Here is a 24,419-nt window from a genome sequence, read left to right as displayed (position 1 = left end):
AAAGCTAGCTACATTTATCAAATGTTCAGTTTCATCAAAAATCTCAACAATGTGTCAGAAATGTGGCTCTGTTCTGGTACATCTTGGTACACACATGCTCATGGGCTCATTCAACAACAGTTAAATAGTAAACAGCAAGATTCAATTGTATAGTATCTTCAACATCTTTATTCAGATAATAACACACATATACAACAACTGTAGTGTTTTATCAATTACATTGTCTTCTGAAACAGTTCAAAGTCCTTTAGTGTGGCTGATGCCACTTCAGTGCAGAAGGCCTCATCTGGCAGGGAGACTAGCTTGTCCAGAGAGATGTAGTTAGGCTTTGCAGGGTCGTACTGAGCCTTATCCAGGTATTGCAGGAACAGGTGTCTTTCTTTAATACGAAGGTACTTTGCATTCAGGACCTGTAGAGAGGACAGATAACCTGTCAGACAATAGGTGATAGCAAGTCGAACTGAATCTGTGACATGTCTAAAGACAATTCATTCGTAATGCACTATGTCCCATCAGCTCAACAAAACCAAATGTCTTTGGCTATGACCCAGCAGGGGTTACCCACCATGACCCATAAGTGGTTCCTGATCCATCACTTGGTAAATACTACCCCACCCCATTTTTGGAGTTTTGTTAATAGTCCGGACGTTTCTCTAAACGTGAACATGCATCACTTGTAGGTATGGTTTTGGAAACATAAGGAACGTATCTTTCATATCAGTGAGAAATAATTTTCAAAAAAAACTAAGGTTAATTACTACACACCTTTATAAAGGTTAGTGTTCCCACACAGCCATATGTCCATGTTACAGCGCTTGTTTACAGAAGACAGAGTGGACTAGCTGTGCTAATTGGCTATCTGCGTCTCCAAACACCTGGGTGTAAATGGAAGACGGACGCCACAAACGTGTTGTCACTGAAAAATACTGTTGGATGCAACTGTGTTAAAACAGTGTACAGTAAGTTACATTATTTTGATGTGATATGAAAGTAGAGGGCTTTATGTTTCTAGAACTGTACCGCAATTGAGAATCGATTCATGTTTAGATGGAGTATTTGGCTGTTTTGGCTTCCAGAGCCAATTCGCCTTTAAACAGAACATGAACTATAAGGAGTAAATTATTGGGCTAGGTAAACACTAACATATCCAGATAATGCATTATCTGCGAGTATCCACTATCCAAAGATGGATGATTCAGGACTGGTAGTTTATAGCTTACCTGTGGGAACTTTACAATCAGGTCATGGGGTATGTTCATGGTGTTGTGGATGTAGTCAAATATCTGGGTCAGTTTCCTCTTGTTAGCTGTAAGAACTTTGGGGATTACAGTGACAATGTGCTGGAGCTCATTTTCACGAAACCCCATCTCCAGTTTGCATATCTAGGATGAAAAAGATGGATTCTGAGAATTTAACCTATTTTTCTCTCCAAGAATTAAGACATATCACAGTTAAGGTTTGATAGTGTTTGTTTGTTTTCATACCTTAAGATTCTCCTTAACTGGCTCCAAACTCCCACACAAAAGTCTGGGAAGGCGAGCCACAACATCCCGTGTCTGAAAGATACGCATGTATGGGTAAAATAATATTTTGCATTATCTTACTGTATGTAATTTGGGGTGTGAATAATGTTCTATGACACATTTAGTGGGACATAACAATGTGACCAATTGCTGTTGTCTTGGGTCAATCCTTACACGACTTTTTCATTGACTTGTTTACTGAATTCAGACCTGACCTTCTGAGCACTAAGGCCTAACTGCTGTTGGTAGAATCCAAGGCGGTTGTCCATCCTCTTCACACTGAAGTTCAACAGGTACGGAGCTCTGGACACCATGGAGGCCACAGACTCGGCGCTGAACTTCTTGGACCTAAGATAAGCCACCCTAATGTGAAAAAGAGAGATTATTATCTCATTTTAATACTACATATTATTTGTATCACCTGTCATAGTCCTATAAGAACTGAAGCTGACAGACAAGAGATCAAACTTGTCTGCAGCTATAGGTATATCAGTTGGAAACACCAAGTGTACTCTCTGTCCCTAAGATAGTCAACCCTATGTGTTGCTGACTGTAGCAAACTCAACCTGCCAATACGAAAACCATCCCCTCAACTCTTGTACCTGGCCTGCAGGTTCTCCAGGCTCTCTGTGAGGATGAAGGGGTTGTGGCTGATCAGATGGCCCAGGCGAGAGTCCTCCACTCCCAGCTGCTTCAGGAAGACCAGCCGTGGGGTCACGTCTGTCTGGAAGTCTAGCCTCAGCAACATGGAGCCCACGTTCGGCCTCTGCTCCAGTTTCCATAGCTGAACACCTGAAGAGGGAACCGAAGGGTTAACACCAGAATCACATTCATTAGTGCACATTGTATCAAAATGCTCTGCAGTGGAAATCGAAAACAAGTGTTTCTTTTTGGGCAAGTTCAGGTAATCCCTCCCCATTTCAGTCCATTTGCTTCAGTTTGGTGCCTAGTGAATATGATCCAGAGACATAGATATACATGACATCTATTGCTCTGGTACACTAGACAATTGGGAAGTAATGGTTCATCAGATACAAACCCTAAATGGACCCAACCTACCTAGCTGTACAAGCTTGCTGAGTGTCTCTGACCCGTTGACATAGTCTTTGAGGGAGATGGAGACAGGAGGCAGGGCAGCTGGGATGTCCATACGAACTGCCTCCTCATGACTGATCTCCTCTAATGCAGAGTGGCCTGGGGCATCATCCAAATCTGGAGAGGACAAAAATATTAGGTAGAAATGACCACTGTGTTTGTGTGTGTGTGTGTGTGTACAGGGGTGGCATTAGTACCTAAAGCTGTCTGCCACTCCTTCAGATGCATCCCTCCATCTCTGAGTTGATGAGAGAGAGGATTCTGATATGGCACCATATCAGTCCCAGGTAACTCATCAGTATTCCTGTGTTTCGGTTGGACCTTAGCATGAGATTCACAGTAACTCCGCACTCCTAGATTCCACCTCTGTCGCGTCTGACATGGGCTCTGACTTCTCTGGAGCAAGGAGGGCAAGACTGGAACAATGAAAGAATTCCGTAGGGCTGCAGGCCAATGCTGGGCATCTGTGGAATACTGAAGGGTGATGATACCCACACTCCTTGACCTCAGTAAACTGGTGCATCTCTGACAAAGCTGGATACAGGTTAAAGCCATGGAGAAATCTGTGATGAAAACACAGGACATTGTGACATGAGAAAGGGGTCTGTACATTGAACGTAACTGGAACACACCGTCTTGCAAGTTACAAGTTCTTCAGCCACTGCTATTCATTTTTATTATTTGAGCTTGAATGATGGAGATTGTTGTTGTTGAGTAGAGAAGCAACCAATAGATTATTAAAATGAATGAGGGGCTAGCCAGCAGATCCGACCCACTTGCTTACAGCTGCACTAGGGTCGGACAGCATTCCCTGTGTATATTAAGACACTGCGGAGCCGGCGTGAGATATGGCTCGGTAAACATACCTCAATCCAGGGATGAGAAATGAGTAGTAATCCGAATTATCCCAACTGTTACACAGAGAAGATTGAACGACTGCTAGTTAAAGTGGATCTGACAGCATTTTAGCAACATGGAATCTTATTAAAATCTGTTCATATAAACCCCCTGGAAGAATATGACACCTTTTTTTACATTTTCTGACAAGCGAGCACTTAGAAATGGTCATTCTCACGTTTTCATAAATTCATTGAATGTTTGGGAATTACCTATAGTAAGGCATTTGTGAAAATTCTAGAGCAATACAGAGTAGGAAAGCGGCTGTGCGTTTGGACAATTAATAGACACTGCAGTAAATGATGAAAAAATAAAAATAATGTATGCACTCACTAACTGTAAGTCGCTCTGGATAAGAGCGTCTGCTAAATGACTAAAATGTAATGTAAAATGTAAATAAACATCTGTCTTGTCCAGGACCAGAGTCTACGCAGACCGTTGTGCCATAGCCAATCAGAGCTACAGTAGGCCTACATGCAAATAAGCCATTTGCCACACGGGCCTGCCATCATTCACTTTGTCCTGGACTGTGTGTTTACAGGCAACAGCGCGACTTTAGATCATTAGAATGCATTCGCCAAAAGCTACAAAATATACCTGAATGGATTTCTGCAAATACACTACATGACCAAAAGTATGTGGACACCTGCTCGTCGAACATCTCATTCCAAAATCATGGGCATTAATATGGAGTTGGTCCCCCCTTTGCTGCTATAACAGCCTCCACTCTTCTGGGAAGGCTTTCCACTAGATGTTGGAACATTGCTGCTGAGACTTGCTTCCATTCAGCCACAAGCATTAGTGAGGTCGGGCACTGATTTTGGGCGATTAAGCCTGGCTCGCAGTCGGCGTTCCAATTCATCCCAAAGGTGTTAGATGGGGTTGAGGTCAGGGCTCTGTGCAAGCCAGTCAAGTTCTTCCACACCGATCTCGACAAACCATTTCTGCATGGACCTCGCTTTATGCATGGGGGCATTGTCATGCTGAAACAGGAAAGGGCCTTCCCCAAACTGTTGCCACAAAGTTGGGAGCACAGAATCATCTAGAATGTCATTGTATGCTGTAGCATTTAGATTTCCCTTCACTGGAACTAAGGGGACTAGCCTGAACCATGAAAAACAGCCCCAGACCATTATTCCTCCTCCACCAAACTTTACAGTTGGCACTATGCATTTGGGCAGGTAGCGTTCTCCTGGCATCCGCCAAACCCAGATTTGTCCATTGGACTGCCAGGTGGTGATTCATCACTACAGAGAACGCGTTTCCACTGCTCCAGAGTCCAATGGCAGCGAGCTTTACACCACTCCAGCTGACGCCTGGCATTGCGCATGGTGATTTTACGCTTGTGTGCGGCTGCTCGGCCATGGAAATCCATTTCATGAATCTCCCGGCGAACAGTTCTTGTGCTGACGTTGCTTCCAGATGCAGTTTGGAGCTCGATAGTGAGTGTTGCTATGCGCTTCAGCACCCGGCAGCCCCGTTCTGTGCGCTTGTGTGGCCTACCACTTCGCAGCTGAGCCGGTGTCGCTCCTAGACGTTTCCACTTCACAATAACAGCACTTACAGTTTACCGGGGTAGCTCTAGCAGGGCAGAAATTTTACCAACTGACTTGTTGGAAAGGTGGCATCCTATGACGGTGCCACAGTGAAAGTCACTGAGCTCTTCATTAAGGCCATTCTACTGCCAATGTTTGTCTATGGAGATTGCATGGCGGTGTGCTCGATTTTATACACCTGTCAGCAACGGGTGTGGCTGAAATAGCCTAATCCACTAATTTGAAGGCGTGTCCGCACACTTTTGTATATATAGTGTATTTAAATACCACCGGAGTCCTCTTACATTTGGGAACTTCACAGTCTTATTGATCAAACAACCATGAAAAGGTAGGCTCTCTCTCCCTCAGTTTCCTATGCATATCAACAACAAGATCAACAACTAATGCTAGCCATAGCGAGATAAGCTAAAATCTAATTAGGGAACATTAGATAAACCCTCTCAAACTTTAAGCTAGTTGGCCATTAAAAATGCACTGAAACGATGGGGAATAGCAGCCTGCTCCTCCTTTTGCAGCTTGCCTGCCAATGCATGCTTGTCCCAACCCACGTTTTGACAATTGAATGGGAACTTGCCTGCCCACCCATTTGATAGACGCCAAATACATTTGATTGACAACTAAGAAATATGCTAACTGTGGATAACAGTCGTTCAAGTTCAGCATAGTGATTCTTTTTCTTGCTAGCTAACCAAATGACACCTGCATCTCTAGCTGTAAACACCGGAAAATGATATGAGGGGGAAAAAGTCAGTCACTCACACACTCCTCCAATGACATGACATCCTCCCAGCAGCTAGCTAGATAACGTTAGGCTCTGTGTTTTTAGCTTGCTAAATAAATAGCTAGCTACATAAATAGATACGCCAGCCCAGGGGTGTCAAAGTCAATCAGCGCACAAATTCATGGGCCAGACATAGCCTATTTGTTTTTACAAAAAAAACGTGCAACTGCGACCCAAACTGGCCATTGTTTTATTAGAAAAAATATGGCTCTTTATAGTGTCCACTTATGTACATAGGATGCTGTATATAGCATTAACATATTAAAACAAAAGGAGATAAATAATTTTTGTCCAGCCTTTGCTGCTATGCTTGCAGATGTGCATAATATGCTGTGACCCTAATCAAAAAGTATTTAATAAATACAAATAACAAAAACGTAGCTATCGGTTTGTTGTAACATTTAAACTTAAAACATGTTTTTCATTTTTTTTGCACTACATGGATCACAGGTGCGGTTGAATGCAGAATGGCATACTCAAAATGTATTGTAGTTGAGTAGCCAGCCTAGGATACTGATCAAATGTTGCTGTAATAGGCCTACATGTTTCTCCTTTGCATGGTGTTTTGTTGCAGGTTTAGTTTTTTGGTTATTCATTGTCAAGCTTTAAAAACCAAAGCCAGACTGCAACATTTTAGTAGCCTAGCTAGGAATGTGGCATGTGTCTGTACACTTTCCCTCCGCTGCAAACGGGACACACAAAAGCAGCGCAATATAAGTTGAATTCACCGATGCGAGCGCATCAGGCTGTAATTTCATAAACTAGATGAAACAGGTCCCCTGTAGCTCAGTTGGTAGAGCATGGCGCCCCGTTTCCCACGGGGGGCCAGTATGAAAATGTATGCACTCACTAACTGTAAGTCACTCTGGATAAGAGCGTCTGCTAAATGACTAAAATGTAATGACTCAACTGTCGACTCATTTATACTCACCTGTGTGTCCTAATCAGCCCACGGGCCTATTAGCCACGTTATGACTGACTTGTGATCATTGCCCTTGCTAGTTTGATTGTATTGACATTCCCAGCCTTAGTCACAGTCGTCTATTTTTGTTCAAAATATTGAGTAATTTAAACTGAAACAGTGCATCTGGAATGGGTGGAAGCAGCCAACAATGTACCAGGCCAGCTGTGATTTACAACCTGATAGCAATATTTTTTGGGCCTACCAAGAAATGTATTGGTTAACTATATTCATCATGCATTGAACTGCATCCTATTTTTAAAACCTCTTATGAAGTTGGTTTTGAAGCATAAACTGGGAATTTCATATTTTTTACTGATATTATGATTGTTTGTTTCATGTCTATAGTTAAAACGCAGTCAGTTCCACTTTCAGTAAACTGCCATTTTAGTCCTCATTCTAGCTAGCAGTAGCAGCCATTATGGGATGGCATGTGGTGTTGAACAACAAAGGAGCTGATTGGCTGACACTGCCATTCCAAAATAGCTGCTGTGGTTTTTTTCTACCTAGTATGAGGATGAAAGGACAGTTTTCCGGAAAAACAAACAGTTGTTCAAACTTCTCGGTGTAACAGTTGGGATAATGGGACAATTCGAAATAAAACACATGTGTCATCCCTGATTGAGGTATGTTTTCTGAGCCATATCTCGGGCTGGTTCCGCAGTGTCTTAATATACACATGAATGTTGCCCGACCCTAGTGCAGCTGTAAGCAAGCAGGTCGGATCTTCTGGCTAAATGAGGTGCATTGAACCAGCAATGGCTGGCTGGCTAGCTAGCTAGCTTGCATAGAGCAATCATACGGGGTAGCCAGCAAGCGGATAGAAACAAAATGGTTTTTGCAAGTACAAAATGGATGACATCATGCAATAACTTCGAAAAATATGGGTCAAAACATGAACATGTCCTCTGAACAAGCGTAAAAACAAGTAGATAGCGCCAATGTCAATCTACTCACGTGTGCACTCTCACCGAAGGATTACGGAAGTGTCCCTATTTTAGCTGTACCAAAATAGGAAAAGAAGCAGGGGAATGAGCCAGCTCAAACTAAAACAACCTAATGAAGGACCGATTAAAAAAACTTATTTTGCCTTTCATCGGGAATTTCTGATGTTAAAAATAATAAAATATAAAACTCTTTCTGAAGAAAAATTGCATTGAATGAATTGGGAGTGCTGGTATTGGAATGTGTATTCCCACTACACCCCTGTATTTAGTTGAGTTGGTTGCGCCGTTGTCAGGTTTGCTCAGTCCTCTCTCTGCCCTTGTTGTTCCCAGTATTTAGCAATGTATTTACAGGCATCCTAACCTGTCCTGTCTGGAAGTGCTGATACAGATACTTTTTAAAAAAAGAAACTCCTTAGCCCTCGCCATGGCACCTGCTTTGGGGTCCCGGACATTAAGCAAGGATGATGTGAATTACATGTTACACTTTCGGATGATTAACGAGCAACAAGTGGAGGACATCAGTATCGACTTTTTCTACAAGCCTCACACTCTCACTCTCTTGACGTTCACAGTGGCTAGTTTGATGTACTTCGTATTTTCCAGGTAACCCAATGACAGTACAGAGTAGACGGCTCATTTGATCAGCAAGTAGACCTAGTGGTTGTGATAACTTGGCCTAGTAATCTAACCCAAGTGTAAACTCAATTGTATAATTGAACTACAGAAGTTTAGACATTTTAATGTTCCTTATTGTAATAAATACAAAAATCAAGCAAACTTTTTTAAATGTCACATTTTAGGTTGACTGTATCATAGTAAACCTCACTTTATCCTCTGAGAATGATGTACATATTGCATATCTCAGCCAATGCTTTTTGATATCAAACCCTGCTCTCTCTGCCAGGGAGGATGCAGATGCTGACAACAACCTTCGAGTGGGTCTCCTGTTGATTGTCTCCTTCTTCCTCGTCATCAGTGTCCTGGCCTTCCCCAATGGTACTCACTCAGTCACTGCCTTGTACTTGACAATAGCCCAGCCCAGCACCTGGTAAAAAGGGTGTCTGCATGGGGTGGGTGGGAGGAATGTTGTTCAAGTGTAGATCATTGGCCACTTAATAGATGTTCAGGTCTTAAAGATTCAAAACTAGTCTTCAGCATGGCCTCTTGCAGCATGACATGGTTTTGACTGTACAAGTGAATGGGATACCCACTGTTTGCAGTATATGCTACGTTAACTTTGGAAGTGCAGTATATGAGGGTTTTGGTAGATCCACTCTGATAATGGTAGATAAGTGTGTAAATGCAGTATTTAATTTAACCACTTCAGGTCCATTCACCAGACCACATCCTGCGATTTGGCGCATGGTATTTGGTGAGTAGGCCTACTGCAAAGTACAACATGTCATCATCAGGGGAACTCCTCTATGGAACAATGTCCATGGAACTCTGATTGGTTCTTTCCTGTTGTTGTCAGGTCTGAGTGTTCTGTACTTCCTGTTCCTGGTCATCCTCATCTTCCTGAACTGGGCCCAGGTGAAGAGACTCATGTACTGGGTGGACCCCAACCTGCGCTACGCTACCCGTGAGGCTGATGTCATGGTGAGTCATTTTTATCTCAATATGCTACAGTATACAGTATGGGGCGGCAGGTAGCTTAGTGGTTAAGAGCGTTGTGCCAGTAACCAAAAGGTCGCTGGTTCTAATCCCGAGCCGACTAGGTGAAAAATCTGTCGATGTGCCCTTGAGCAAGGCACTTAACCCTAATTGCTCCTGTAAGTCTAAATGTGTAAAATGTAAAAATGTATTCACCTCATGCCAGACACCATTTCAGGTGTAGTTGCCCCTACCATGCTGATCTTGGGTCAGTTTTGAATTTTTCCAACTAATGATTAAGGTTATGGTTGGGGGAGGGGCAGCTGTTCCTAGATCTGTACTTTGGGGAAACTCAACCCTGGAGCTTGTATTCAAGATGATCCTTGACTCTCCCTCCACTCCTCCTAGCATTTATCCTATTACATCCATCCTTTAGAGCCATGCCATGTTTTTACAATGAAAAGGTAGGCTAAGTTCTGATGACGCGATCAGGTTTTGAGTTTGGAAAGCTCTCCAATCCCCTCTGTGTGGTAATATAATCCAACGAAATTTGAGGGAGGCAGGGGTGCAACTTTGGTTTTAGAAGTGGGGGGGACATTATTATTATTATTATTATTATTATTATTATTATATATATATATATATATATATATATATTTTATTTTTTATTTTTATCCAGTCGGATAAACACTCCAAACAGCCTACCCGACCGCTCGGAGGCGTCTGCATGGTCCTAAAGCACACCGTTGCCTCGTTTTGTATCACATTCCAATGATAAAACTGTGGGGGGGACATGTCCCCAGTGAAAGTCGCGCCCCTGGCGGGAGGTAATAGAACCTTTCTGTAAGGTGGTGAACTTTAAGACATTGAGGACAGAGCTACCACTGAGCCTATAGGATTATTCAACACTGGGTTAAACGATTGGCATCAGCCTTCCCTGGATGCTGTTGCCATGTGTAAGTATCACAAATATTTTAGTTAAACTGGCATTGTTACATATTGACAATTTATAGGGTTACTGATCTCATCATGCAAAAGCTGTAAAATAAAGCCAATGAAATTCCTCTTACACCTAAAGCCTTGTGAACATTGATATTGCATGAAGAACACGTTTACATGTACACTAATTATTTGATATTAAACTGATTATGGCAGTAGGCTGAGTATGGCATTAGTAATTTAAAAATGTTACTCTGTTTATCTTCATTGGCGTAAAGTCATAATCGAAGTAAACATACGCCGATTGAAACACCTGGATTATTGAGCAATCTTTTTAAGTATTAGGACATGTAAATACGTTCATCTGAGTTTCAGCTGTGTATTTGATCTGCGCATGTGCTAACACCCGCAGCGCGAGCCTCCCTCTTTTGCGCAAGTGAAGTGAGTTCGGACAAACTGAAAGTATGCATCTTAGAAATAGTTTTCACATACAAACTTTATATGTCCGAACTCAGAATCAAATAGGCGTCCCAAAAATAACATAGTCGCTGTGGTAGAAGCTTATATTGATTGGCGATTTTCTGCATTTATCAAGGTCCCATCAGGTAGCCTGATTTCAGATGTGTCCATGTAAACAGGATTAATAGGGAAATCGTTCTTCTTGCAAAGCATGTAAACGTTTTAATTGAACTATTATATAAATTAGAGTATTCACAATAAGCGTATTATTGTGTGCATGTAAACTTACCCATTGTCTCGTGAGGCCTTCCTCCCAAATCTCGTGACTCAACTATACGTGAGCGAAACCTGGGTGTCAAATCAAATCAAATCAAATTTTATTGGTCACATGCGCCGAATACAACAGGTGCAGACATTACAGTGAAATGCTTACTTACAGCCCTTAACCAACAGTGCATTTATTTAAAAAAAAAAAAAAAAAAGTAAGAATAAAACAACAACAAAAAAGTGTTGAGAAAAAAAGAGCAGAAGTAAAAATAAAGTGACAGTAGGGAGGCTATATATACAATAGAATAAAGTGACAGTAGGGAGGCTATATATACAGGGGGTACCGTTGCATAGTCAATGTGCGGGGGCACCGGCTAGTTGAGGTAGTTGAGGTAATATGTACATGTGGGTAGAGTTAAAGTGACTATGCATAAATACTTAACAGAGTAGCAGCAGCGTAAAAGTATGGGGTGGGGGGGGCAGTGCAAATAGTCCGGTAGCCATGATTAGCTGTTCAGGAGTCTTATGGCTTGGGGGTAGAAGCTGTTGAGAAGTCTTTTGGACCTAGACTTGGCACTCCGGTACCGCTTGCCGTGCGGTAGCAGAGAGAACAGTCTATGACTAGGGTGACTGGAGTCTTTGACAATTTTGAGGGCCTTCCTCTGACACCGCCTGATATAGAGGTCCTGGATGGCAGGGAGCTTTGCCCCTGTGATGTACTGGGCCGTACGCACTACCCTCTGTAGTGCCTTGCGGTCAGAGGCCAAGCAGTTGCCATACCAGGCGGTGATGCAACCAGTCAGGATGCTCTCGATGGTGCAGCTGTAGAATTTTTTGAGGATCTGAGGACCCATGCCAAATCTTTTTAGTCTCCTGAGGGGGAATAGGCTTTGTCGTGCCCTCTTCACGACTGTCTTGGTGTGTTTGGACCATGATAGTTCGTTGGTGATGTGGACACCAAGGAACTTGAAGCTCTCAACCTGTTCCACTACAGCCCCGTCGATGAGAATGGGGGCGTGCTCAGTCCTCTTTTTTTTCCTGTAGTCCACAATCATCTCCTTTGTCTTGGTCACGTTGAGGGAGAGGTTGTTGTCCTGGCACCACACGGCCAGATCTCTGACCTCCTCCCTATAGGCTGTCTCATCGTTGTCGGTGATCAGGCCTACCACTGTTGTGTCGTCGGCAAACTTAATGATGGTGTTGGAGTCGTGCCTGGCCATGCAGTCATGGGTGAACAGAGAGTACAGGAGGGGGACTGAGCACGCACCCCCTGAGGGGCCCCCCGTGTTGAGGATCAGTGTGGCAGATGTGTTGTTACCTACCCTTACCACCTGGGGGCGGCCCGTCAGGAAGTCCAGGATCCAGTTGCAGAGGGAGGTGTTTAGTCCCAGGATCCTTAGCTTAGTGATGAGCTTTGAGGGCACTATGGTGTTGAATGCTGAGCTGTAGTCAATGAATAGCATTCTCACGTAGGTGTTCCTCTTGTCCAGGTGGGAAAGGGCAGTGTGGAGTGCGATAGAGATTGCATCATCTGTGGATCTGTTGGGGCGGTATGCAAATTGGAGTGGGTCTAGGGTTTCTGGGATTATGCTGTTGATGTGAGCCATGACCAGTCTTTCAAAGCACTTCATGGCTACAGACGTCAGTGCCACGGGTCGGTAGTCATTTAGGCAGGTTATCTTAGGCTAGAATCATCATGACTCACCATACTGCTGATCCAACACTGTCTTGTTATGTCTGATCTGCCTCTTTTGTGTCCATGTCTTACCTGTCCTTTCTCCCCCTGTAGGAATATGCAGTGAACTGCCACGTGATAACCTGGGAGCGGATCCTGAGCCACTTTGACATCTTTGCATTTGGGCATTTCGCAGGCTGGGCCATGAAGGCCCTGCTCATCCGCAGCTATGGCCTCTGCTGGACCATCAGCATCACCTGGGAGCTCACTGAGGTAAATAAAGGCTGCATCCCAAATGGCACCCTATTCTCTATACAGTGCACTAATTTTGACCAGAACCATATGGACCCTCAAAAGTGGTGCACTATATAGGGAATAGGGTGCCTTTTTGGACACACAATGTGTCTTTGTGAAGTCCTGCTCAATTTCCAACAACAGATCAGACAATATTTTGCCTCTGATTTGAATCATTCCATTGGATGTGCGCTCCGTCAAATGTCAGCTCCTCATTCACCTCTCTCTCTCTCTCTCTCGCTCTCTGTCTGTCTCTCTGTCTCTCTGTCTCTCTGTCTCTCTGTCTCTCTGTCTCTCTGTCTCTCTGTCTGTCTGTCTCTCTCTCTCTGTCTGTCTGTCTGTCTGTCTGTCTGTCTGTCTCTCTCGCTGTCTGTCTCTCTCGCTGTCTGTCTGTCTGTCTCACTCGCTGTCTGTCTGTCTGTCTCACTCGCTGTCTGTCTGTCTCTCTCTCTCTCGCTGTCTGTCTGTCTGTCTCTCTCGCTGTCTGTCTGTCTGTCTGTCTGTCTGTCTATCTGTCTCTCTCTCTCGTTGTCTGTCTATCTGTCTCTCTCTCTCGCTGTCTGTCTGTCTCTCTCTCTCGCTGTCTGTCTGTCTCTGTCTGTCTGTCTCACTCGCTGTCTGTCTGTCTGTCTGTCTGTCTCTCTCGCTGTCTGTCTGTCTGTCTGTCTGTCTCTCTCTCTCTCGCTGTCTCTCTGTCTGTCTCTCTCTCTCGCTGTCTGTCTATCTGTCTCTCTCTCTCGCTGTCTGTCTATCTGTCTCTCTCTCTCGCTGTCTGTCTATCTGTCTCTCTCTCTCGCTGTCTGTCTATCTGTCTCTCTCTCTCGCTGTCTGTCTGTCTGTCTCTCTGTCTGTCTGTCTCTCTGTCTGTCTGTCTGTCTGTCTGTCTGTCTGTCTGTCTGTCTGTCTGTCTCTTTCTGTCTCTCCCTCCCTCAGCTGTTCTTCATGCACCTGCTGCCTAACTTTGCTGAGTGCTGGTGGGACCAGGTGATCCTGGACATCCTGCTGTGTAATGGAGGAGGCATCTGGCTGGGCATGACTGTGTGTCGCTTCCTGGAGATGCGCACCTACCAATGGGCCAGCATCAAGTGAGTTCTCCTCCTATTGGATTCCTCCCTTCTCCTGTAGTCTCATGACAGATGGCACAATACAGTTAACCAGTCCCAATTAAACTACATTATTCTACTGAATTTCTGCCTGCTCTAATTAAGTGCATGTGTGCTTTCTCATTTACACTGAGTGTACAAAACATAAGGAACACCTTAATATTGAGTTGCCCCCCCTTTTACCCTAAGAACAGCCTAAATTCGTCGGGGCATGGACTCTACAAGGTGTCAAGCATTCCACAGGGATGCTGGCCCATGTTGACTCCAATGCTTCCCACAGGTGTCAAGTTGGCTGGATGTCCTTTGGGTGGTGGACCATTCATGATACACACAGGAAACTGTTGAGCGTGAAAAACCCAGCAGCTTTGCAGTTCTTGACACATTCAAACCGGTGTGCCTGGCACCTACTACCATAACCCGTTCAAAGGCACTTAAATATTTTGTCTTGCCCATTCACCCTCTGAATGGCACACATACACAATCCATATCTCAATTGTCTCAAGCCTTAAAAATCCTTCTTTAACCAGTTTCCTCCCCTTTATCTACACTGATTTGAAATGGATTTAACAAGTGACATCAATAAGGGATCATAGCTTTCACCTGGATTCACCTGGTCAGTCTATGTAATGGAAAGGCATGCTTTGTACACCCAGCGTATGAATGTAATTATCTTTATGCCTGTATCTGTGTGTTTAACCTTGTTTGCCTAACTGTATCTGAACACTCATCGGTGTTACTTCCCAGTGTGTAAGTGTACCTTTCCCTGTATATCTGTATCTATGATGTGTCTTCAGAGACATCCATACGACCACAGGGAAGCTGAAGCGGGTTGTGCTCCAGTTCACCCCAGCCAGCTGGACCTACGTACGCTGGTTAGACCCCAAGTCCTCCTTCCAGAGGGTGGCTGGGATCTACCTCTTTATGATCCTCTGGCAGGTGACCTCTGACCTGGAAATGAAACATTAGTATTTAGTGTCAGGGTTAGAAGTCAGAATCCATTTATGTCATTACTCTGTGTATATTGACTTATAAGTCATTTGGGAAAACAAATGGAACAGTTGATATGTTTTCTATGATCTTGTCTTATTGACGGTGACCTACTACATACCTGAAGATTATGGGGTAGATTTTATGGTATCTAAGCTGTGTGCAGTGATGATTTTAATATACATGTTGCTGGACTACTTTACTTCCTGTCTGTCCTCCTTTCCTCTAAACAGCTGACTGAGTTGAACACATTCTTCCTGAAGCACATCTTCGTGTTCCAGGCGTCTCACGCTCTCAGCTGGTGCCGGATCCTCCTCCTCGGAATCATCACAGCACCTACTGTACGGTAGGGAGCCCCTCCACCACGCCACTCCACACGTGTGTTCTACATTATAGAGGCACAAGGGAGTTATGACAGACATGTGCAGTCTCTTATCATATAGAATTGAGTTGAAATAAGTTTTGAATGATTTCTGTAAACCTCCTTTCTTTTTATCGTAATGATTTGACAGTCGTTTTTGTGATGGCTGTAGATAAACTGTATCTAATGTTCGTCTTCCTGTTCTTTCAGACAGTATTATGCGTATCTGACAGACACACAGTGCAAAAGAGTGGGAACACAATGTTGGATGTTTGGGTGAGTCTCGTCTGGATCCTCTAGTGGACATTTCTAATGTTGCGACCACGTCATTGACAAACGTCTCAGAAGTGCTGTGGATGGGAAATTGGCTCACGTACAGTTTTATTCAAAATATTGTAAAGATGCTGTCCTCATCGCAGTCCTAAGCTTGTGATTGCCCTGACTAGGCTCTGGTAACCATGGTGACCAGACTTGCTCTCTCACTATTAAATAGAAAACAATGAGGCCCTTATATGCCCCTGGCTTCACCCCTTCAATATTAGAAACTCTAAGTACCCTCTGCAGTCTGGTGACTAGAATTAAAGAGGAAATATATTTGTTTTCTGTGACTGTGTGTGCATTTTAACATAGTGCCATTAACAAAAAAAACATATATTTTGCTATAGATAATGCTTGTTGTAAATGCAATTATTGTTAGAGGTGAATGTTTGGTGGTGAGTGTCCGTTAACAATGGTCCTTATCTAACTCACAGGGCCATAGCCTTCCTGGAGGCCCTAGTGTGCATCAAGTTTGGTCAGGATGTGTTCTCCAAAACACAAGCCCGGTCGGTGTTCCAGTGGCTTCTGTGTGTGGTAAGAGCCGTGTGTGTCTCTCTCTGTGTGTCTCTTTCTGTGTGTGTGTGTGTGTCTCTCTCTCTCGCGATAATAAACAATAAAAAATTAACAGTAAACATTACACTCACAAAAGTTCCAAAAGAATAAATACATTTCAAGTGTCATATTATGTCTATATACAGTGTTGTAATGATGTGCAAATAGTTCAAGTACAAAAGGGAAAATAAATCAACATAAATATAGGTTGTATTTACAATGGTGTTTGTTCTTCACTGGTTGCACTTGTCTTGTGACAACAGGTCACCAATCTTTCTGCTGTGATTGCACACTGTGGTATTTCACCCAATAGAAATGGGAGTTTATCCAAATTGGATTTGTTTTCTAATTCTTTGTGGGTCTGTGTAATCTGAGGGAAATATGTGTCTCTAATAGGGTCATACATTTGGCAGGAAGTTAGGAAGTGCAAGGCTATGCTCACTGAGTCTGTACAAAGTCATAGATTTCCTTGATTTTGGGTCAGTCACAGTAGTCAGGTATTCTGCCACTGTGTACTGTCTGTTTAGGGCCAATGAGCATTCTAGTTTGCTCAGTTTTTTTGTTAATTCTTTACAATGTGTCAAGTAATTCTCTTTTTGTTTTCTCATGATTTGGTTAGGTCTAATTGTGTTGCTGTCCTGGGGCTCTGTGGGGTCTGTTTGTGAACAGAGCACCAGGACCAGCTTGCTTAGGGGGCTCTTCTCCAGGTTAATTTCTCTGTAGGTGATGGCTTTGTTATGGAAGTTTGGGAATCGCTTCCTTTTAGGTGGTTGTAGAATTTAACGGCTCTTTTCTGGATTTTGATAATTAGCGGGTATCTACCTACAGTTGAAGTCGGAAGTTTACATACACCTTAGCCAAATACATTTCAACTCAGTTTTTTTACAATTCCTGACATTTAATCCTAGTAAAAATGCCCTGTCTTAGGTCAGTTAGGATCAACACTTTATTTTAAGAATGTGAAATGTCAGAATAATAGTAGAGAGAATGATCTATTTCAGCTTTTATTTATTTCATCACATTCCCAGTGGGTCAGAAGTTTACTCAATTAGTATTTGGTAGCATTGCCTTTAAATTGTTTAACTTGGGTCAAACGTTTCGGGTAGCCTTCCACTAGGTTCCCACAATAAGTTGGATGAATTTTGGCCCATTCCTCCTGACAGAGCTGGTGTAACTGAGTCAGGTTTGTAGGCCTCCTTGCTCGCACACGCTTTTTCAGTTCTGCCCACAGATTTTCTACAGGATTGAGGTCAGGGCTTTGTGATGGCCACTCCAATACCTTGACTTTGTTGTCCTTAAGCCATTTTGCCACAACTTTGGAAGTATGCTTGGGGTCATTGTCCATTTGGAAGACCCATTTGCAACCAAGCATTAACTTCCTGACTGATGTTGCTTCAATATATCCACATAATTGTCCTTCCTCATGATGCCATCTATTTTGTGAAGTGCAGCAGTCCCTCCTGCAGCAAAGCACCCCCACAGCATAATGCTGCCACCCCCGTGCTTCACGGTTGGGATGGTGTTCTTCGGCTTGCAAGCGACCCCGTTTTTCCTCCAAACATAACGATGGTCATTATGGCCAAACAGTTCTATTTTTGTTTCATCAGACCAGAGGACATTTCCAAAAAGTACGATCTTTGTCCCCATGTGCAGTTGCAAACCGTAGTCTGGCTTTTTAATGGAGGTTCTGGAGCAGTGGCTTCTTCCTTGCTGAGCGGCCTTTCAGGTTATGTCGATATAGGACTCGTTTTACTGTGGATATAGATACTTTTGTAAATGTTTCCTCCAGCATCTTCACAAGGTCCTTTGCTGTTGGTCTGGGATTGATTTGCACTTTTCGCACCAAAGTACGTTCATCTCTAGGAGACAGAACGCGTCTCCTTCCTGAGCGGTATGATGGCTGCGTGGTCCCATGGTGTTTATACTTGCTTACTATTGTTCGTACAGATGAACGTGGTACCTTCAGGCATTTGGAAATTGCTCCCAAGGATGAACCAGACTTGTGGGGTCTACATTTTTTTTCTGAGATCTTGGCTGATTTCTTTTGATTTTCCCATGATGTCAAGCAAAGAGGCACTACGTTTGAAGGTAGGCCTTGAAATACATCCATAGGTACACCTCCAATTGACTCAAATTATGTCAATTAGCCTATCAGAAGCCATGACATCATTTTCTGGAATTTTCCAAGCTGTTTAAAGGCACCATCAACTTAGTGTATGTAAACTTCTGACCCACTGGAATTGTGATACAGTGAATTATAAGTGAAATAATCTCTCTGTAAACAATTGTTGGAAAGATTACTTGTGTCATGCACAAAGTTGATGTCCTAACCGACTTGGCAAAACTATAGTTTGTTAACAATACATTTGTGGAGTGGTTGAAAAACAAGTTTTAATGACTCCAACCTAAGTGTATATAAACTTCTGACTTCAACTGTATGCACGCACAACTTTTCCGTTATTTATTTTGTAGAATTTTTTGAAACAAGTTATTTTTTTCATTTCACTTCACCAATTTGGACTATTTTGTGTATGTCGCTTATATGAAATCCAAATAAAAATCCATTTAAATTACAGGTTGTAATGCAACAAAATAGGAAAAACGCCAAGAGGGATGAATACTTTTGCAAGGCACTGAAAGGGCCAAAAAGATTGGAGAAGTGGTTTATCCATACATCTCCGTTTTGGATAGATAACTCTTCATTGTCATTGTTGTTAATTTTCTTAGGTTGTCTGCTTGAAATGTTTAGATTTGGTAGGGAAGCTGAGAGGTCAAATGTACTGTTTAGGTTTTCTACTGCCAGGTTTACACCTTCACTATTACAGTGAAACATTTTGTCTCGGAAATTGTCTAGAAGGGATTGATTTTGTTGTTGCCTAATAGTTTTTTGGTAGATTTCCACACTATTTTCTTTCCTGCTATAGCATTTCTTAATATTATTCCGTTCCTTTGGCTTTGATGCCTCATGAATGAGCATAGCTCTGTTCAAGTAGAGTGTGATTTTGCTGTGATCTTATAGGGGTGTCAGTGGACTGACTGATCACTCTAAGAGACTGGGTTGAGGTCATTAATAAAGTAGTCTACAGTACTTATTCGGGTGGTCCTCTGTAGCTCAGCTGGTAGAGCACGGCGCTTGTAACGCCAGGGTAGTGGGTTCGATCCCCGGGATCACCCATACACAAAAAAAATTATGCACGCATGACTGTAAGTCGCTTTGGATAAAAGCGTCTGCTAAATGGCATATTATTATATTATTATACTACTGCCAAGACATGAGCTATATGTGTACCTACCGTAGGAATCCCCTCGAGGCCTACCATTGACTATGTACATACCCAGCATCCGACAGCGCTGCAGGAGTTGTGACCCGTTTTTGTTGGTTATGTTGTCGTAGTTGTGTCTAGGAGGGCATACAGTGAGGGGGGAAAAGTATTTGATCCCCTGCTGATTTTGTACGTTTGCCCACTAACAAAGAAATGATCAGTCTATAATTTTAATGGTAGGTTTATTTGAACAGTGAGAGACAGAATAACAACAAAAAAATCCAGAAAAACGCATGTCAAAAATGTTATAAATTGATTTGCATTTTAATGAGGGAAATAAGTATTTGACCCCCTCTCAATCAGAAAGATTTCTGGCTCCCAGGTGTCTTTTATACAGGTAACGAGCTGAGATTAGGAGCACACTCTTAAAGGGAGTGCTCTTAATCTCAGCTTGTTACCTGTATAAAAGACACCTGTCCACAGAAGCAATCAATCAATCAATCAGATTCCAAACTCTCCACCATGGCCAAGACCAAAGAGCTCTCCAAGGATGTCAGGGACAAGATTGTAGACCTACACAAGGCTGGAATGGGCTACAAGACCATCGCCAAGCAGCTTGGTGAGAAGGTGACAACAGTTGGTGCGATTATTCGGAAATGGAAGAAACACAAAATAACTGTCAATCTTCCTCGGCCTGGGGCTCCCTCGGCCTGAGGAATCAGCCCAGAACTACACGGGAGGATCTTGTCAATGATCTCAAGGCAGCTGGGACTATAATCACCAAGAAAACAATTGGTAACACACTACGCCGTGAAGGACTGAAATCCTGCAGCGCCCGCAAGGTCCCCCTGCTCAAGAAAGCACATATACAGGCCCGTCTGAAGTTTGCCAATGAACATCTGAATGATTCAGAGGAGAACTGGTTAAAGTTAAAGTGTTGTGGTCAGATGAGACCAAAATCGAGCTCTTTGGCATCAACTCAACTCGCCGTGTTTGGAGGAGGAGGAATGCTGCCTATGACCCCCAAGAACACCATCCCCACTGTCAAACATGGAGGTGGAAACATTATGCTTTGGGGGTGTTTTTCTGCTAAGGGGACAGGACAACTTCACCGCATCAAAGGGACGATGGACGGGGCCATGTACCATCAAATATTGGGTGAGAACCTCCTTCCCTCAGCCAGGGCATTGAAAATGGGTCGTGGATGGGTATTCCAGCATGACAATGACCCAAAACACACGGCCAAGGCAACAAAGGAGTGGCTCAAGAAGAAGCACATTAAGGTCCTGGAGTGGCCTAGCCAGTCTCCAGTCCTTAATCCCATAGAAAATCTGTGGAGGGAGCTGAAGGTTCGAGTTGCCAAAGGTCAGCCTCGAAACCTTAATGACTTGGAGAATATCTGCAAAGAGGAGTGGAACAAAATCCCTCCTGATATGTGTGCAAACCTGGTGGCCAACTACAAGAAACGTCTGACCTCTGTGATTGCCAACAAGGGTTTTGCCACCAAGTACTAAGTCATGTTTTGCAGAGGGGTCAAATACTTATTTCCCTCATTAAAATGCAAATCAATTTATAACATTTTTGACATGCGTTTTTCTGGATTTTTTTGTTGTTATTCTGTCTCTCACTGTTCAAATAAACCTACCATTAAAATTATAGACTGATCATGTCTTTGTCAGTGGGCAAACGTACAAAATCAGCAGGGGATCAAATACTTTTTTCCCTCACTGTATGGGGGAGGGAATGCTGTCACCTCCAGGTAGGTGTTTGTCCCGCTGAGGGTGTCAGGTTCTTGTCCAGTTCTGGTATTTAGGTCGCCACAGACTAGTACATGTCCCTGGGCCTGGAAAAGGTTGATCTCCCCCTCTAGAATGGAGAAGCTGTCATCGTTAAAGTATGGGGATTCTATTGGGGGAATATAGGTAGCACACAAGGACATTTTTCTCTGTTAAGATAATTTCCTTATTAATTTCTAGCCAGATGTAAAATGTTCCTTTTTTGACTAATTTAATAGAATGGGTTAGGTCTGCTCTATAACAAATTAGCCTACCCCCTGAGTCTCTTCCCTGTTTCACACCTGGTAGTTTGGTTGATGGGACTACCAACTCTCTGTAACATAGAGGGCAACCAGTGGGTCCGTCTCCTTTATACCATGTTTCTTGTAGAATGACAATGTCTGTATTTCAAATTTCTTTGATGAATTCTGGGTTCCTGCTCTTTAGGCCAAAGGCAGATGACCTCAGACCTTGTATATTCCAGGATGAGATAGTAAAAGCTTTGTGTTCCATAGTGTCTAGTGTTGTTTTTGTGTGGTTTAGACCCGGACCATAACAGTAGGTGTGAGCAGAGCATGTTGAGCACGGCCTGTGCATATGTTCTGTCTCTGTCTCTCTCTCTCTCTCTCTCTCTTTGTGTGTGTCTCTCTCTCTCTGTGTGTCTCTCTCTCTCTTTGTGAGTGTGTGTCTCTCTTTCTCTGTGTTTGTGTGTGTCTCTCTCTCTCTCTCTCTCTCTGTGTGTGTCTCTCTCTCTTTGTGTGTGTGTCTCTCTGTGTGTGTGTGTGTGTCTCTCTCTCTCTGTGTTTGTGTGTGTCTCTCTCTCTCTGTGTGTGTCTCTCTCTCTTTGTGTGTGTGTGTGTGTCTGTGTGTGTGTGTGTCTCTCTCTCTCTGTGTCTCTCTTTGTGTGTGTGTCTCTGTGTGTGTGTGTGTGTGTCTCTCTGTGTTTGTGTGTCTCTCTCTGTGTGTGTGTGTGTGTCTTTCTCTCTCTGTGTGTCTCTCTCTCTCTCTCTCTTTGTGTGTGTGTCTGTGTCTCTCTCTCTCTTTGAGTGTGTCTCTGTGTGTGTGTGTGTGTGTGTGTGTGTCTCTCTCTCTCTGTGTGTGTGTCTCTCTCTGTGTGTCTCTCTCTCTCTCTCTGTGTCTCTCTATTTGTGTGTGTGTCTCTCTCTGTGTGTGTGTGTGTCTCTCTGTGTGTTTGTTTGTGTCTCTCTCTCTCTATGTGTTTGTGTCTCTCTCTTTCTGTGTGTCTCGCTCTCTGTTTGTGTGTGTGTGCGTATGCGAACATGTGTTTACCTTAAACAATTCTCCCTGCTCCAATTCTTGTACCTCAAGTGTCCATAACAATGACGTGTTATTTAGGCTGTGTAATACCATTGGGATGCTCTGACATATGACTGCTATGTGGGAGGTGAGTGCTCTCCATTGTGGTGTCAGTGCTCTCTACATCTCTACGTCTCTCTCTCTATAGGCCTTCATTACACTTCTCTGTCTGTATGGGATGGTGCGGTATGAGCAGAAGTATGAGCCTGAGTTAAAGGTAAGCCCATAGTCAACTGTTGCACAGAAAGACTACATTCGCCATAAGTCTTTGTCCAGTTTGGTCTATTTAGTTGTTATTTTTGTCTCCGACTGAGTATCAAGAACCCTCTTTTCTAGAGCGTCTCTGAGCATGAGGATGGTAACCTAATAGACTTGTGTGGTTACTTCCCTGATGATATCACAGGTAAGCATCAGAGTCAAGTGGAATGTATTTTTATACATAAAGCATTGTATTTGCTGATGTTCATCAAGGAGCATATTTCCTGTTTGTCCTATTGTAGGTGAGAGAGACTCTCGGAATAACTCAGCCAGCCAATCTAAACGAAGGAGAGGCTCTGGGAGAACCAAAGCTGTCAATGGACACGATGATTAAAAGAAATGAGAGCCAATGAAGGGACTACATCCCTACTGCACACACCAACTCTGTGGGGAGATGGAAGGAGGATAATTTGGGAGAGAAGGTTCAAGAGGTGGGGATATTACATTGGTTGAATAGGTGGTTGAAGAACAGTGAGAAAGTAAATGAAGCATAAACTGAATGGAAAAGGCTGAGCCGAGAGCTTTACTACATTTACATTTAAAACATTTAGCAGACGCTCTTATGCAGAGCGACTTACTACACTTTGGTGACCACTCCCACTTTACTGTGTGTGTGAGATCAAGAACTGTTCAACAAAAGTTGAATTTACCTTTTGATGAAGCTTTTGAGTTTACAATTTTCACAGGATTTACTGTACACCAAGGGGTACCGAATGCATTTTTAATGTTCCCCCTCTCTTTTTGTATTGTTCAAATGATGACCATAAGTATTATGGGATTAATTTTATTTAACTTACAATGAAAACGTAAATAATATGAAGGTAAAGTCTGAATTGTTGAGATGCCCAGTTTGCAACTTCAGTATTCAAAGTTTGATTCAGAATTTGAGTCAATTATTTTTTAACTCAGTAAGTTAAAGATAATTTATATTTATTTCTACAAATCCTCATATAAAAAAAATGTGAACTCTGACTTTCAATATACATGTATAACTTTAACTGACTAGTATTTCAATGGAGTTGATCTCAACCCTGTTTGGACAGTATTTTTAAGATAATTCCAGGCCTTAAATGTTCAAAATGTCATGATGACCTACTTTGTTCAGGTGAGTGTGTGAAATGTAATGTGATTAACCTTTGATTTTATACAAGCATTAAGAGTGCATTTGTTTTGTATGAATGATGGGCACCGCACACTGTTGCAAGATAATGTATATGAATATAGCTTTCTAATAAATATTTAAAACATGACGAAGATGTTTTGTTGTCCTTTGTTATTACCAATTTTTACCAGCAGGTGGCAGCAGAGAATCAGGCAGCAGAGGATAATTTTTGTTATCAGTCTTACTAGTTGACTGGAGTGATAAAAATAAAGATATTCACATCAATCTCCCATGCATTGTGTATTGAATAAATTACACTGATAAAAGAAAGCATGCATACACATATTTTGATGATCTGAGTCTAGTGCAACCGTTTTAATTTGTTTATTTTTCATT

The 24,419-nt window shown here is 42.9% G+C and overlaps 2 protein-coding genes across 2 annotated transcripts; one reads left to right on the top strand and one right to left on the bottom strand.

Annotated features, from left to right (window-relative positions):
• Window positions 1–148: 148 nt before the first annotated feature.
• mterf3 (mitochondrial transcription termination factor 3) lies at window positions 149–11,086 on the bottom strand. The gene is made up of 8 exons (XM_041883965.1): window positions 11,041–11,086; window positions 2,816–3,181; window positions 2,583–2,735; window positions 2,126–2,315; window positions 1,739–1,886; window positions 1,485–1,556; window positions 1,221–1,382; window positions 149–410 (listed from the first exon to the last, which is right to left on the bottom strand). Exons 1-8 carry the CDS (start codon window positions 11,042–11,044, stop codon window positions 216–218), a joined length of 1,290 nt encoding a protein of 429 aa, XP_041739899.1. The 5' UTR covers window positions 11,045–11,086; the 3' UTR covers window positions 149–215.
• On the top strand, window positions 8,040–24,171 carry ptdss1b (phosphatidylserine synthase 1b). Its single transcript, XM_041883964.2, has 13 exons — window positions 8,040–8,363; window positions 8,665–8,756; window positions 9,088–9,132; window positions 9,235–9,359; window positions 12,808–12,966; window positions 13,921–14,072; window positions 14,885–15,026; window positions 15,311–15,423; window positions 15,649–15,714; window positions 16,191–16,290; window positions 22,812–22,880; window positions 23,000–23,066; window positions 23,164–24,171. Exons 1-13 carry the CDS (start codon window positions 8,185–8,187, stop codon window positions 23,253–23,255), a joined length of 1,401 nt encoding a protein of 466 aa, XP_041739898.1. The 5' UTR covers window positions 8,040–8,184; the 3' UTR covers window positions 23,256–24,171.
• Window positions 24,172–24,419: the final 248 nt, after the last annotated feature.

This window comes from Coregonus clupeaformis, chromosome 8 (assembly GCF_020615455.1).
Source record: "Coregonus clupeaformis isolate EN_2021a chromosome 8, ASM2061545v1, whole genome shotgun sequence".
Classification (NCBI taxonomy): Eukaryota; Metazoa; Chordata; class Actinopteri; order Salmoniformes; family Salmonidae; genus Coregonus; species Coregonus clupeaformis.
Note: the sequence above shows the minus strand (reverse complement) of the source record. Positions and strands in the feature narration are given on the sequence as shown.